The 15354-nt window shown below is 43.4% G+C and overlaps 1 protein-coding gene across 10 annotated transcripts in view; it reads right to left on the bottom strand.

Moving 5' to 3' along the window:
• camta1a (calmodulin binding transcription activator 1a) overlaps positions 1–15354 on the bottom strand; it is a 278069-nt gene that overhangs the window by 100723 nt on the left and 161992 nt on the right. For all 10 annotated transcript variants that reach the window (XM_020611826.1, XM_020611827.1, XM_020611829.1 and 7 more), the window contains one exon: positions 11207–11342. In XM_020611826.1, coding sequence (XP_020467482.1) covers positions 11207–11342 — 136 coding nt within the window. The remainder of the gene's footprint in view (positions 1–11206; positions 11343–15354) is intronic.

Genomic DNA, 15354 nt, shown 5'->3' with positions numbered 1-15354 from the left:
TGAAATATTTTTTTTCCTTCCCCTCAAAGCCCACTCACTACCACTAACAACCAGTGCTGCTCTACAATCATCCATGTGGACTGTTTTACACATTGACAAGGAAGCTCATGTCAAGTGGGTCTGACAAGCATGTCTTAGGGTAAACTGAACCACACAGTGGTTATTCTGAAACAAAAGTGTCAGATAGAAGAAAGCTTGGCATTTTGCCTGCCATGGGAGCTTTATGCACTCAGATTGAAAACATTTTCACTGGCAGAGTGAATAGTAAATTGCTCAGTGTCAGCTCACCACTTAAGGAGGGTTACTGGTGGGTATAATACTTCCCAGCACATGGCTTCTTCAAATAGTCTCAAACCAAGCCAAGTCTTCTTAACTCTTTCCAAGCGTAGTGACGTTTCGCTGTGGCTGGACTCTGGTCTGTGACCATTAGGCTTTCAGTTATGACTCCCCAAGCTCATCACTTTGGCTCATACTCATCTCTGTGTTGCAGATCAATTCATAAATCCCTCATCAAGAGGGAGCTTGCCTGACCAGCCAAAATAAAAATTTTAGTGAGCTACAGCTGAAGGGAAAGTGTGGCACAACATAACGTCTGCAGCAGATGAGATGGTGAGCATTCTGTGATCCTGATAAAAAAAACAAACAAACACTCATTTGCTGAGAAACTGTCTAAAAAGGCAATTCCACATTTGTGTCTGTGTCTAGCAAAGGGTCAGAATTACGTGGTCATTCTGTGTTAGCGAATATGGGCATGAGGGAATTACCTCACAGCTCTGTATCTCAAATCTGTGGGATTAAGCTCCATTAAATATGGAGCGCCGCCGAGCTTTATCTTGGGATTTCATTCTGAGACAGAACAGAGTGTGCAAGGAGGAGGGAGTCGGGAGGAAGAAATAGCGATGAAATGTCCTTCACCTTTATCGACCAAATTATATATAAAAAAAGGAAGGGTGAGAAAAATTGCTTGCCTGTTCCACAATAGAATGATGGAGGGGAGAGCTTGGCCATCTTCAACTCGTGTGCGTAGCATTCTTAAACATCCAGACTGCTACTTCAACACTGTCCACCACCTCTGTGACTGCTCCTGGCACACACACACATATTCTGTAAAAACAGGCCTTTCCCCTAGGCACGCTGGACACTTAATGAGAAATGCCCACTGCTGAGCCTTTGCACTCTCCCTGCACTAAGAAAATTATACATACACACAAACAACTAAGTTTGAACATGCACAGTCAAATAAGCTCTGTGGCTACAGGCATAAAACGAAATGAATTAATCGCTTAGTGCTTTCCTTTCACATGATAAAACTGCACATTTATAATTCAACTATAATATTCTGAAAAGCTTTTTAAGGGTGTCCCATTAGATTAAGTACAGTAACTACATTTGGCTATAGTGAAATGAGCTCAAGATTATTGTTGCACTTCTTTGAAAAAGACCATGAATAGCCTGCGGATGCTTTAAATTAAATAATCAATAAGTCACACTCACTGTACACATTAATACATTGTCTGTGTCTACCTATAGAAAATGAACCAGTGCTTTGCTCAATAAATTAACTGTTCAGCCTCAGAAAGAAAACATAAAGCAAGCATGATGAGAAGCAGGGTGGTCCAACGATGTGATGAACACCTCCCTCAGCCTCTTTCTCCCACTCTTGCTCTTCTCCCTCCTCTGGGCTGTTATTGATCTGATCTCCTCCGCTCTCAACTGGAGCCATGATTCATGCTGCTCCAACTGGCCCTCACTCACTGCACACAGACACAGCTCAGTCATGCCCTCCTCTATCTGTCTGTCCATCTGTCTCTGCCTGCTCTGCCTCTCTCTGCCCTCAGGCAAGTCAACCTGCTGTCCACGCAGGGCCACCGTGGCACACTTTGCTCCTGTACGTGAAGAGAATCATCATCGTCATCACCATTATTATTATTATTATTATTATTATTATTATTATTGTAACTGCTGTTGTTCTGTTGTTCCCGTGAGAATGTCTTTTTTGATTAGGCATCTTTCTGTAAATCTTCCTAAGGAATTTTATAATTTGAACAGTCAAGAGTTGAATTTCTTGATGTTCATGCTTAATAAAAGTTTTGAAAGAACTGCACACAGGGATACATTCAGCTGGATGTATAACTGGGTTTCTAAAACATATATCAATGTCTGCATGTAGCTCTACATGCTGTTGATAATAGTGATTAGGTTAAAAGTTATTTCTGTTCCTACTACAGAATCAATTCTTTGTGCCTCTGTGCCATTTTAATAATATGCAATATTTCCCTGTTTATTCAAGCTTCATCTCTCAAAGTGTTCCAGTCCATTCCAATGCAAAATATTCATTTTCTGGAGAAAGAAAGAGACAGCCAGAGAGTGAGGAGAGGGAGGGAGAGAGATGTGTGTAGGCCTTACAGCAGCAGGATCACATAAAAGCCCAGCTTCAGCCAAGGCCCCTGCTCCAATGTGTAGAAATTAATTGAGTGAAAAAAAATCTGCTGTTTAAGGTTGAAGTGGGTTATGGGAGGCAGTGTAACAATTGTTTTCTGTTTGCCAGGGGCTATATATCGTTCATTCCGGCTTTCTCTCTCCTTTCCGCTCAACCCTCGCCTCACCCTCCCTCCTCACCCACTCTCCTCTTTTACCATCCGTCCACCTTCTAAGCCTCTCTTGCTCCCTCCTCTCCTTTTCATTAGGCTTTTATTCTCCACTGTCTACAGTCTTTTTGATTCACTTTTATCTCTCCCATTTTCATCTATCTTATAGGAGACTTTTTTTCTACCTTTAAACATGATTTTCTAACAATAACAGGCTTAATTTATGAAATAAGGTTTTACCATATCTGCTTATGAGTTCGTTTTGAGCGTAAATTCACTTGCAAATGTCACATACATACATACAATGACATTATTTTCCCCTGAGATTCTTTCAGTGAAACAAAACAAATGTACATAGATGCAGTACTGTGTCTGTAAGAGTATGCGTGTGTGTCAGTGCATCTGCAATATTTGGTGACAGTGACATTAACAGGGGACCACTGTCGGCACACAATGCAGAACAAGCTTAGCACCCCCTTGGGCTTAAACAAATGGCTCTCTCTCTCTCTCTCTCTCTCTCCACATTTAAATGTGCAACAGAAATCCACAGAAGTCTGTTGATACCTTTCATTTCAGCACCACTAACAAAAAATACATATGAAAACATAAACAACCACAAAACAGAACCAGTGTTGAAAATCTACAGAAACTGAAGAAGAAAGGAGAAGATGCATGTGGTGCACAGGACACAGACACGAACATCTATTCAGATTACTGTGACAAGAACAAGGTTAACACATGATATATCAGCCAGGAATAAAAAAAGAGAGATGTAGAGTGTAATACAAACACAAGAAGAGATGATAGGAAGAACAGAAACAGTAGGCAGGAAGACACAAAGTTAAGACTAACAATATGTACGAAACAAGACTTTTCTCTGTGTTAGTATTTCTTCTGTTGCCCAAAGCAGAAGGGTTAAACCTGTTTCCTGTGTTAAACTCCTCTTTAGCACCCTTTCATGTAAAATATCAAACCTTTCAATATCACTCTGAGGAAAGCACAACTGCTCGCCCCGTATAAATCTATACAAACACTTAACCATTCTCTTTGAACTTTGCAACTCCACTCATTACACCTCCTTTGAAGAGTGAATGCCGGAGTATTGGCACGATTTGATGTTGCAGTTATTAAATGTAACATAGCAGCAAATTATATCTAAACCTCTGTGTTGCTGGTTAATAATGCATTGGCCATGTGCAGAAGCCAGCAAAATAAACTGCCAAGCAAAAAGAAAGATTAAGGTAGCCGATGAGGAAGAACTGACTATAACAAATTCATCTCACTGCAAACGTCAATACACAAATATTTTTGCAGATGAGGCAGAAAAGCGCCCGTGGATATGTGGGGCCAGCTGTACTGCCTTTTTTTGAATAAAGAGGAGATAATGTCACTGGATGATTCCTCCTCAAAGCCCTTGCCTTCCGTGCATAGTAGTATCCTAAACACCGATGCTGCGCTCCCTGTCTCAAGGATAATAAAAGAACCAAGTGTTCCAGAGCTAGTAGGGGAAAGCGCAGAAGGTCCTGCCAAGGCCGTACGGTGTCTGATGAAAACCACGACTGTTGACATAGGGGTCTGCCTTTGCTACAGGAATGGCCTCATATTAACAGAGACCAATGGAACAAGCAGCTTTTTCAAAAAGAAGAAGCAGATGGAAGTAAGAAGGCCAGAGAGATAGAGAGAGAAAAGGGAAACAGACAAATGGGGAAGAAAGGACACTGGCAGATTCAGTAAAAGACATATCCTGAAGAGCTATCCGAGGCATTTCAAATAATCTGCTGCATATAAGGCATTTTATAGGTTTTCAGGAATCGAAAACCTCTCTTTGATTCTGCTCAATACTCAGCCAAGCCTTTGGTCGTGTAGACAGAAATACCCCAGAAATGTGTGAACCAACCAAGAGCTGGTTATAGATCATTAAACAGAGATTTTGCAAAGGACTTCCACCCTGACACAAGGGAGGTAAGAGTAGTGATGACGAAACTACTCGCTTTCCTTTGAACTCCTACCTTTAAATTCAAGCGAATCAACTAAATCCAACAGTGGTTTGAGGTCAGAACCGGAGTGGGCCTTCCACTAGATAACACTGGTTAGTGGTTTTTTCTGAGCAGTACAAATCTCTGAATAATATTCTGGCCTGGACCTCAGGAATGGTAGAAGGCACAAGCTTTGGTGAAAGTCACTCATTACCATACAGTGAAACCCGGCCTGTGTTGCCCAAGGATCTGTTTCACTCACAAGACCAAACAAAGGGAGAATTCACACACCGAGAGCAAACCACAAAGTCATGCAAAGTCTGTTCCCTGCCTGCAGCGCTCTGTTTGCTTCACCATTTCTACCAGCCTCTGGCCCCTATTTTGCATATCTGGTGTAGGCTCTGCTGTACTACTCCCAGGGGCATTATAGATGTAGAATGCTGGCAAACCCAGTTGATTTGGTACACCAACTTTAGTAAAAATGGCTGACATTCGAAAGAAGAGCTATGAACAATCTCTGCATCCATCTTAGAAGATTTTAGTGACAAGTATCCTCAGAGTGACATGGTGACATGGCTTCAAGTCATCTATACTCTGCCATTTTACTGTGTCATTTCAAAGTTTTTATTTATTTATTTATTTTAACCACAACAGCAGTGAAGAAGGTGTGTGTTTCCGCTGGGCAGTTCTTCCTTTTCCACAGGGCCAAGGAAAGAAGTTGTGAGCTGCAATGGGAACCTTGATAAAGTATATAAACAAGGTCCTCAAGTTTTCTGACAAATTAAAATACTTCTCAGTCTGTTTTCCTAGAGACATTTTCTTCCTTCTCCCTTATAAAAAAGAGAAGACCCCTGTGAAGATGCCTCAGCATGACAACACTGCAACATGTGGCAACAAGTGGTAAATTAAATTTCGGAAGCTGTCGATAACGCATAGCTTCTTGACAAGCCCTTTATACATTCTCTCCCTACAGCAACCTTTCCAAAATTAGCCCCTCAAATCCAGCTTCTGGATTGAAACGGTGATAACGGGGTCAGCATGAAAGGCTGACTGAGGGCTTAACTGCTGCTGAGTGATTTGGCAATTGTAAGACGTCAGAGAGGAAAACTAATTAGTGAGGGCTTAAAGGAAAACCTATGCTAGGAGTAAGGCGTTCATGTGGGAAGGCTTTGGTTCATATGCTAATAACAATGTAACAACACCCATTAAGCCATTATGCTAGGGAGAAGATCACTGCTTTAATCTACTGTGCTGGGTGAAGAAAACGGAAAAAAAAAACAAAACACAATAACTAAAATAGATATCCAGGTCCAGCACGTGTGCATGGCAACACCTAAAACTAAATGCAGCAATTTCTAATAAAGGTCTTAGTAATAATTTAATTTGTGCCTTGTTCATTATTATACCATAAAGTGTTTTATATTCTCTCTTCCCATGGTTTATGTTTACTTTATATTATTATCAGATTAATCTAAATAGATGACATGATCTGCGGCAACTAAAGCCCATATTTCCTGTGCATATGCAACCACTTTCTGACTAGGTTAGGAGTTATAACCATAGTAACCTTTCTTCAAAATATCACAAACACAGTGTTCTTAACTCATCCACAATCAGGTAATTCAAAAGGAAGAGCTACTCAGTGAGCTCCAAGGCAAAGAAGAAGAAAATACTGAATAACAAAGCAGGCTCCAGACAATGGAAACAGTAATTGATTTAGTGTCTTTACAGAGCAGGGAACTGACTGTTGTCTAATATACAGCCTATAAGTTTGAATAAGATGAAAAATACACACTTTCTTGCTATGGGCATTACTTGTATCAGTAATCTAATCTTAATTTCACAGTTGACTTGGAGCACGGGCAGGAGGGAAAGCATGCATGGTGTCACCTCCTCTTTGAAATGGCTTTGTTTAGTGCCCTCTCACATCTGGTCTCGCAATCTGGTGATATCAGCTTCTGCATCTGTAAATCAGTTGCTACTGAAAACATACAAACACATAAAGCAACTCTCTAGAATTTAGCAATTCTACCAACCCAGGTTCCATGATATGTTGGAATCTTATTTTTTCCTGCAAAATTTGGCACTGTAATTGTCAACTATCGAGGTTATGAATTCATTTCGTGATTAGGTGCACCAGGCACACCTGGACCATTTTATTTTGGTTATGTCTTTTTCAGGCTTGCGCATAAATTATTTGAAATTAAAAAGGTTAACTGGCAAAGTATAAAGCTGTGCCTCAAGAGAATCGCATGAATTCAGATATCATTTTGCTTGGATGGATTAAAAAATTTTAATGTTTGATTTGGTGCAAATGGAAAAGCTAGACTACATGATAAAAGCAAAGTTAAATGTTGAAGGTCACGTTATATTAAAAGCCAACGCAGTGTAGCATCCAGCATGCATCCGCTAGCATCCACTCCATTACAACAAACTAATGTTTTGACATTTGTCTTCATTATTATCAATGAACAGAGGCGATTGAGCCACCAGCATGCTCCATTACCTTCCTTCATTGCACAGTTGCACAGTTGAAATCACACATTAGGGTGGATCTGACATGAAACGACAAGTTACGGGGGCTAAGGATGCATCAGCTGATTATTTAGGTGGTGGAGGCTGAGAGGGTTGGATGGCAAGGTGGAGCTGAGAGAGGAATGGGAGTTAGGGAATTGGTAGGTAACTGTATTGGCATTAAAGTGTGGGGAGTGTGGGGGAAGAGAGCAGCACGGCACACCTTAAGAAGAGAAGCTCATTTCATTTGGTATAATTAGCCTGTGGTAATGAAATAAGTCAGAGGCACTGCCACCTTCACTTAAGAGAAAATCGATCTGCGTTTGAGGGAGTTTATTAAAGCTTAGGAATAATGGGGAGATAGGATAGAAGGGGTGGAGGTGACGGGGGTTGAACCCGCATTAACAGCTAATCAGCTAAGAAGAAGGGTTAGCATTGAGGTAGAAGCTTGACAAGAAGCAGAGCTGAGATCAGTTGGAGTTTGTCAAAGCAGATGTGTTTGAGGTCTCTGCTATTTCACAGCGAGAAGCCAGGGGATGCTAGAGCTATATACACTATGAGACCTACAGCCTGAATTAAGATGACATCACTCTGTGGGAGAATAAAGCCAGTCAAATCCTGATGTAACTGAGGATCCCGACTGATAGACAGCCACTGGACGTCATTTGAGTGGATGCAAGGATTCCCAAGGGAGTTTGGCCATGCTTGTGAAACGCATGAACAACTTGGGCTTGGTAAGAGCAGGGTGTGGTGAGATAATCACTGATGGACACCCCTCCTCAGGCGCCCCAAATGCATGCTGGTTGCTGGGGGTGCCGCTCGCTCATTTATCCAGCCGTCTGGCCAACTCACCTGGAGTGATGGGGGAGACGTCAGGAAGGCAGGCTGCTATTTCACGGCCTGTTAAGCGCTAATGCCGCAACATGCCCTGCGCTCCAATTTTAGGGAACAGGGAGCATTACTGCCCAACCCAAGGTTCTGTCCATCTGGATTGTGGACTTGGAGGGGTGGGTGGGAGAAACAGGACAGTAAGGAGAAAGAGATGTGAGAGTTGAGTAGGGCAATGAAAATTCTAGTGAAACAATTAAAGACTAAGAAATGAAAGACACAGAGAGGGAGGAGGACACATAAAGAGAAAGGGAGGGAGAAGCAGAGTAGAGGCTTGGTTTACACAGGCTGCTGAGCCAGCACTGCAGAGCAGACAGGACAGCATCAGCACACACCGACATATACTCCTGCCATGCTAGGCTGCCTCTCGCAGGCCCCAGAAGGCCCCTCGCTCCTGGACTTGCAACCTCTCCCTCACTGGAGCCACTGAACGTCACTAGCCTGAATCACCCACAACAGTTGTGCTCTGTGCACTAAACTTGGCCCATGTAATAATCACAGAACCCCTATTAACAACTGCATGACTGGGGAATAAAAGCAGCTACCTCCTCAGGTCCAGCTATCTCCTTTAAAACAAACGAGGTTTATGTCAACTCAGTGTTCTGCTTTGTGAAGGAATGATATGAAAATGAATTATTCTTTTCTCCTTCTAGATAGTGTAATCAAAAATAACAGATCTTTTCATCTCACAGGGCATCACACTTTCACTGAACAGAGGGCAAAGGTCAAGTTAGAGTAAATATGAGTGTGCATGATGGGCCCCCTCATATACTAGGCCTGTTACCTCGCTCTGTCCATCTTGAGGGGTGAGGTGTTTAAAGGACATGACTAAGGTCTTCCAAGGCTGGAAAATGTGGCTGTGTACACACACAGAAACACAGTACGCAGTCTCAGTAACTCAGGTGATGTGTGCATGCTATTTTTGGTACCGCCACCACGGTGCTCCAGTGCATCATATGGTCATTTGGCGCCCCTTGCAATGAATGTGTTGTGGTGTGGCAAGTCAACGTGACCACACAGAGCTCATACAGTACAGCACAATATGTAACAAAGTGAATCTGGAGTGGTGCCCTGGATTCAAGAGACTTTTGTGTTTCATTTCACACGGTTCCTCACCTGAGAGCCAATCTCTTTAGCTATGGCTTGCCAGGAAATGTCTTTTTTTTATATTATTTTTATGAAGCTGGGACTGGTGGTCACAGAGGTCTGGATATTTTTATACTATAACAGTATGTTTCTCCTCACCCACTGTGACAGCTACAAGACAACAGAAGAACGCGCACTATCACTGGACAACAGAAGTACCGGAGATACAGTAGCTGTGACGAGCCAATCGAGGCAGCGATTCTAAAGAAAAAGTGCTGCTTTTTTTGGGGCACTGACCAGCGCTGATGCTGGAAAATAGGACAGTGGCATACAGTATAGTGTTCTGTTGTGGGGGCAGTGCAGTTCTGATGTGGGCCTCGATAAAGCACATACAGCAGATTTAAAGTAGGCATGGGGACATTTTCAACTGACTTTCTTTAGGACTGGTTTGGGGGAACAGCTGGCTCTTGTAATAACTGTACAAGGCATGTTTATCATAGAAGAGCCAGCAAATACTCCATTGTGTTATATTATACCCCAAAGTTCCGGTCTTTTTCTGCCAGTCATGATGCCATCTCTGTTTATTGCTGGAGGCAGGGAATCCACAAATGTGTCATAGGAATGGAACCTGGGTTGAACTGAAGCTGGCCAAACTGGTGGAAAACATCACAACAGCCTAAAGGACTTGTCAAAAAAAGGTAGACTGCACCCAAAGCACAAGTGAGATTGGAAACCATAAACATAAGCTGTTTTTAAATTTAAAAAAGCATTTATTTGGAGTAGTTTGAGGTCTTATTAAATCAGGTGGGAACCAGATATTAATGTACTTCTGTACTGCTGCTAACATACAACCTAGGCGGTTGGCTCTGATGGCTCAGTGTGTGCCAGCGGCAAAAGATTTGAGTAAAACATGCTAGTCCTGCCCTTTACACCACCTCTCAAAAGTCTGGACACACGTTCCTTCTGAATTAAATGGGAAGTGTGTCCAAACCTTTGACTGGAAGAGTATGTAAAAAGTCAGAGCACAAAGGGCAGAACCACTTCCCTCCCAGTCTGTACAGATTTACAAGCATTTTGTGGGGACTGACAAAGTCAGAGGCCACATGGAAATGACTGTACATAATCTGTATTCACATGTTAATATAACTGTCCTGACTTGTGTAAGGGCAGGGCTGACAGAAATTATAAAAAGTTTGCCTAAAAACAGTCCAAAAGGATGGATGTGTGTACTGCCAACAGGTTATCAGACCACTGCAGGACCAGAGATGACACTGAGCTGGCAGGGTGAAGGAAGAGGCCATTTTCTTGGAGTGACAAATACCTGGAGGAGTGCAAACACAGAGCAGAGCCCCTGTTGGGAGAATGCCTGAGCTTTGTCTTTGTCACACTCTGTGATACAGACTCACGGCACCACTGCCTAGGTTGTGTGGTTATGTGCACATGTGCACAAATTGTGTGCACATCTGTGTTTGTGTGTCCACACAAACAAATGGGAGACCAAAATCTCACACCCTCGCCTCTCTGCCTGTATTCTGTTTCAACTATTGTGCTCCTGGCATCAGTGCGTGCTGCTAACTGTGTGAAAGAGAGCAGAACCCAAACTATAGCACTACTGAAAGTAAAGGAAAAGATGGAGTCTGCGGCTGAGACTTGACTGCTCTCATATATATGGCACTGTAGGGGGCCAACGCTGCATTGCCACCACCTCAGGTTGAGGAAGATTGAGCCAGGGTGAGCCAAAAACAGATACAGCTGGGCCTTTTATGGCAGCAGCTGGTATGGGAAGTGACTTGCTGGAATGTGGAGGGAACGCTAGCTCCACAGTACTGCTTTGAGCCAGCAAGATTAATGTAGGCTCTCTGGAGCAAAGGCAACATCCAGAGCCTTAATAAGGTACAAACAATCGGTTCCACTCCACTGGCTTCCCAGGGAAAACTATTGTTGTGCTGCATTGTTTCTTGGTGAGACTCTTTAGAGACAGGGGCCAACTGCAGCATGTGACTGTCTCCATTACAACCAGGGGAGAGCTCACTGTAGACCTGTGTTTGTCTGTGTCAGGGTGAAGGCTGGCTCACGCCTGCCCTATGCACACCCTCACCCTGCCTCTTTCTCTGTTCACTCCCTTGAAATCCAAACTCTTTTCAGCACACTCACCTCAACTCCCTGCACTTTCAACTTCATGTGATCCTCCCGTGTGGTCTTCCCATCTTTCCTCTTCTTCCAGCAGTAGCCGTCCTTTCTGTACTTCACCTTCTTCCTATTGTACAATATCATCGACCCATTCTGCGGCCTGGATCCGTGGAGATACGACAGAGAGGGGGAGAGCAAAAGAGAAAAAGATGAGATGAGGAGAATTTTTAGCCAAAGCTACAGCACAGCTCAGGGACTCATTTTAGAGATGTACAAAGAGGCCCGACACGAGTCTGTGCCAGGCACAAAATGCACAAGTGACTTAGATGACAAGACTTCTTTATGGTGTTTTTCAGCATTGGTATACACAGTTTGACAATGAACAAAGCACCCTTCAGCATACATTTCTCCCAGTGAGAAGTGTGAGTACTATGAGCAGCTGAACCGGCACTCCTTCTAAATTAGATGAAGGCCAATATGAAAGGCAAGCAGTACGGGTGAGTGTTTTTGGAGGGGGGGTTCCTTCCTTATCTGACATTCATCCAACTTAAATGAGTTGTGCTGTTGGAAGTCCCTAGGGGGGAAAAGAAGATCCCCCCCTCACACTCCATTCATAATTCATTCTCCCTCCACCAGACCACAGCCTGTAGGCTCATAATGATATAATGTAACTATCTGATGATAATCTGGCTTTCCACTTCGATTTGTAAGAGGGGCATTTGGCGCTCAGTGTTAAACATTAACAGAAAGTGTAGCATGAAACATTTATGACTTAATCAACAATTAGTGAGCAGTTGGACATGGTTTTGTGTGTATTTTTTATTTGTGTGGATTGTGGGAAGGCTATGTATCCTCAGTATACATATGCCACACTGCACATCAGTTTCCCATGCATTCTTGCACTCCTCTGACACACATACACACACATTACTCACAGCTGCTATGATTTGGAGCGCTCCCAAATGAGAACAGGTTTGCTTCAGTGTTTGTGCTTCACAGTGAATGAGTGGGTATGCCGCCTGCCCAAGTTGCTGAGGAGGCAGTGTAACTGTTGAAGGGGGCTTAACCAGTCAGCTGGTGAGCCTTGTTAGCCTTGTGCTCACTGCTTACATGCATAGGCACAGCAAAGCACACACACACACACACACATCCTTGTTCCTTGTTTGTGTCACTTACAGGATCCCCATGTAGACTTGCATTCACTTCCAGGAGACCAACCTTAACCAAAGATGATACTTTCTCTGAGTTTATGCTGTTTTTGTAAAATTCGATGAACTACGCCTCCGATCCCAACAAGTGATGCCGGTCCCCACAAAACTAATGTGCTCTCGTTTTTTTGTCTCCAGAAGTACAGAACAACAAAGCCACACACACACACACACACACACACACACACACACACACACAGACACACACACCAACATGTAAGACTACAAATAGAAAAGGTTAGGGAAACTCATCGACGCAAAGAACAAAAGATGAGTTGATGTACGCCTTCTAATATTCAAAATATGAAAAGCCAATTGTTGTGTGGCATTCTTTTCTTGTTTATTGTTAGACTTTTTTTCCACAAGGTTTATTTATAACGCTGCATGCATCATTTTGCAGGGCTGCCTTTGGGGGCCAGGGTGTGTGTTTATCTTGGTATCACTCATCAATCATTTTCTCGGCCAGCTCTCAGGGGCCAGTGGATAAGGGGGAGAAGGTGGAGGTGGGGTCCCTGCAGTCCCCCCTCTGCAGCCCCTGACAGCACCTTCTAATGAGAGACGCCACTCACACACTGATGCGCTCACTCCTTGCTGATCTCCCTTCTTCCCTTTCCTCCTCCCTTCCTCTATCTACAGCCCTCTCTTCTTGCCGTCAGTCAACTTGAGCTGTGCACAAGGGACAGTCTCTGTCTCCTCCCTCGCTTCAGCTCTCCTACAGTACTTTTTCTATTCCTCTTGTTTCATCTTTCTCAGGGTCCCTCACCTCTACTCTCCCATTCCTCCCTCTCTCCTGCTGTCTTCCCTTCACTCACTGCTCTTTCGTTTCACATTCAGCATACTTTGCAGAAAATAACTATTAAACTGATGTTTTTATTGGTCAGTTTCAGAAGTGGAACTGCTCAATGGATATGTGGGATATACACAAAATATAAATTGTGTTCTAGCTTACAGAAATTGTACATCATCCATTGTGGTGGAGTGATCATAAACAGCACTCAGGAACTACGAACTTTGCAGACTGTTGCGATACCAAAGTGTACTTCTACTTATTTGCATCCCAAATGTCACTTGAAGGACACTTATTTGACATGCATACATCAGCAATTGGTGTCAATCAAACAGAAGAATGGCTCTCTCACACTGTGATCCTATTATTTGTTTCAATATCATTCTGGTTTTGTCCTTCAAAAGACACAAGGAGTGTGTGCTTCTTAAAATGTAGCCCTGCGTGAGACAAAAAGATGGGCGCGGATGAGATAAGGCAGAAAATCAAATGACACAGGGCTATCTGATCTCCTCCAGAGCACTGGAAATTGGGGTGAGGCTTCAGTGTCAGAGGCTCCATGCCGTATTTATCAGCTCGGTGCAAAAATGTATTCGCTCAGCTATTTCTGAGGGACTGTTAGGTAGATGCTATTTTCAATTCAAGGCACTTTGGACCCAGAGGAGAGAGCCTAGGCACCCACTCTGGAGTAGGTCTGAGGCAGAAACCAGTCTAAAATGCATGTTTTAGTAACATAAGGTGTCTCCTCTCGCCCCCTGCTGTGTCTTTCTCTCTCGCCCACTCATCTCCTTTCCACTGTATACTTACTGTAGGCGTTTCAATTAATCTTATCAGAATTATACATATTTATACATGAGGGGGAAAAGCTAACTGCTCTGTTATCAAAGAAGCGTGACCAGAGACGCTCTGTCTCAGATGCCTAAATGTGGCAGATTAATATGGAAATACAGGCCTCTGACAAAGCTCCACAGCTTCCTCTCTCCCCTCTTTAAAGTCTGCAGTGATAATAAGCTTTACCCTCAAAGTGGTGTTAGGCCTTGTCCAGTCCTTTAGGAATCATTCATTTACCCAGGTAATGGCATTCACTCTATCAGATCTGTTCATTTGAAAAAGTCAGGGGAGGGAGGGTGAGGGTTCATGAGGCTGGTGACGTGTTCAGCATGCGCAACAATGCCAGAACAGGGGCACCCTGACCCACAGACAGGCGAAACACCACTCCCAGGCTCAGCTTTACTGTCTAAAGGCATACAGGCACTTCCAAAGAAAGGAGGAAAATGCTAAAACAGACAGACAGAGACAAATCTGTGTGTGAGAGAAGCAGAAAGAATCCATTATGATAAAATGTTCTAACTAGAATAAACCTTAGATTTACTGTATACAGAACACAAACAAGCTCACGCCAGTGTATGAGTATTTGGAAAATTTTATCTATTCATCAACGTACCAAACAAAAAAAATAATCAAACAATATATACAGTATACAGTACATAAAATAAGCTGTTACTGTAATCCTGGACTCAGTACTACTCAACCGTATCAAGTGTAGTTAAGTGTAAGAGAAGCATACAGCATTTTAATTGGCATTCCAGCATATAATTGTAAAAATTTTGTGTTGCTAGATGTACTGTTGTCAAAAGGGTTAGAGAGAATGAAATATTTTGTCTTCCTGAACCAATGTAGCAGTAATAGCTGGGATCTAGCCCCCCCTCCTCACTCTGCCCTATTCCCCATGATGCTCTGGGTTTGATTAATACCATACATGCTGTTTTTCTGCCCAGCAAGTTCAACTTGCAATGCAGCCAGGAGAGGAGAGGAGAGGGGAGGGGAGGGGAGGTGAAGGAGAGGAGGGGAGAGGAGAGGAGAGGAGAGGAGGGGAGAAGAGAGGGGAGGGGAGAAGAGGAGAGGAGAGGAGAGGAGAGGTGAGGAGGAGAGAGGAGAGGAAATGAGTGGTGAGGAGAAGAAAAGAAAAGAGAGGAGAAGAGGGCTGGAGAGACTTTGAAGATCGGAGGGTGAGCTGGTTATGGCCTGAAGAGGCTCAGGAGGGAGGCGATACCTGCTGTCCTCAATTACTCATCAGAGCCTTCAGCCATCACAGCCTTTACCCCACTGTGTCAACAATCACACTCACACCAAATACTCATCAAAACACCCCCCCCCCCCGCCACACCACCCCCCATTCG

Source organism: Monopterus albus, unplaced genomic scaffold, assembly GCF_001952655.1.
Source record: "Monopterus albus unplaced genomic scaffold, M_albus_1.0 scaffold118.1, whole genome shotgun sequence".
Classification (NCBI taxonomy): Eukaryota; Metazoa; Chordata; class Actinopteri; order Synbranchiformes; family Synbranchidae; genus Monopterus; species Monopterus albus.
The sequence above is the reverse complement of the archived record's forward strand: the minus strand, read 5'-3'. Positions and strand labels throughout refer to the sequence as shown.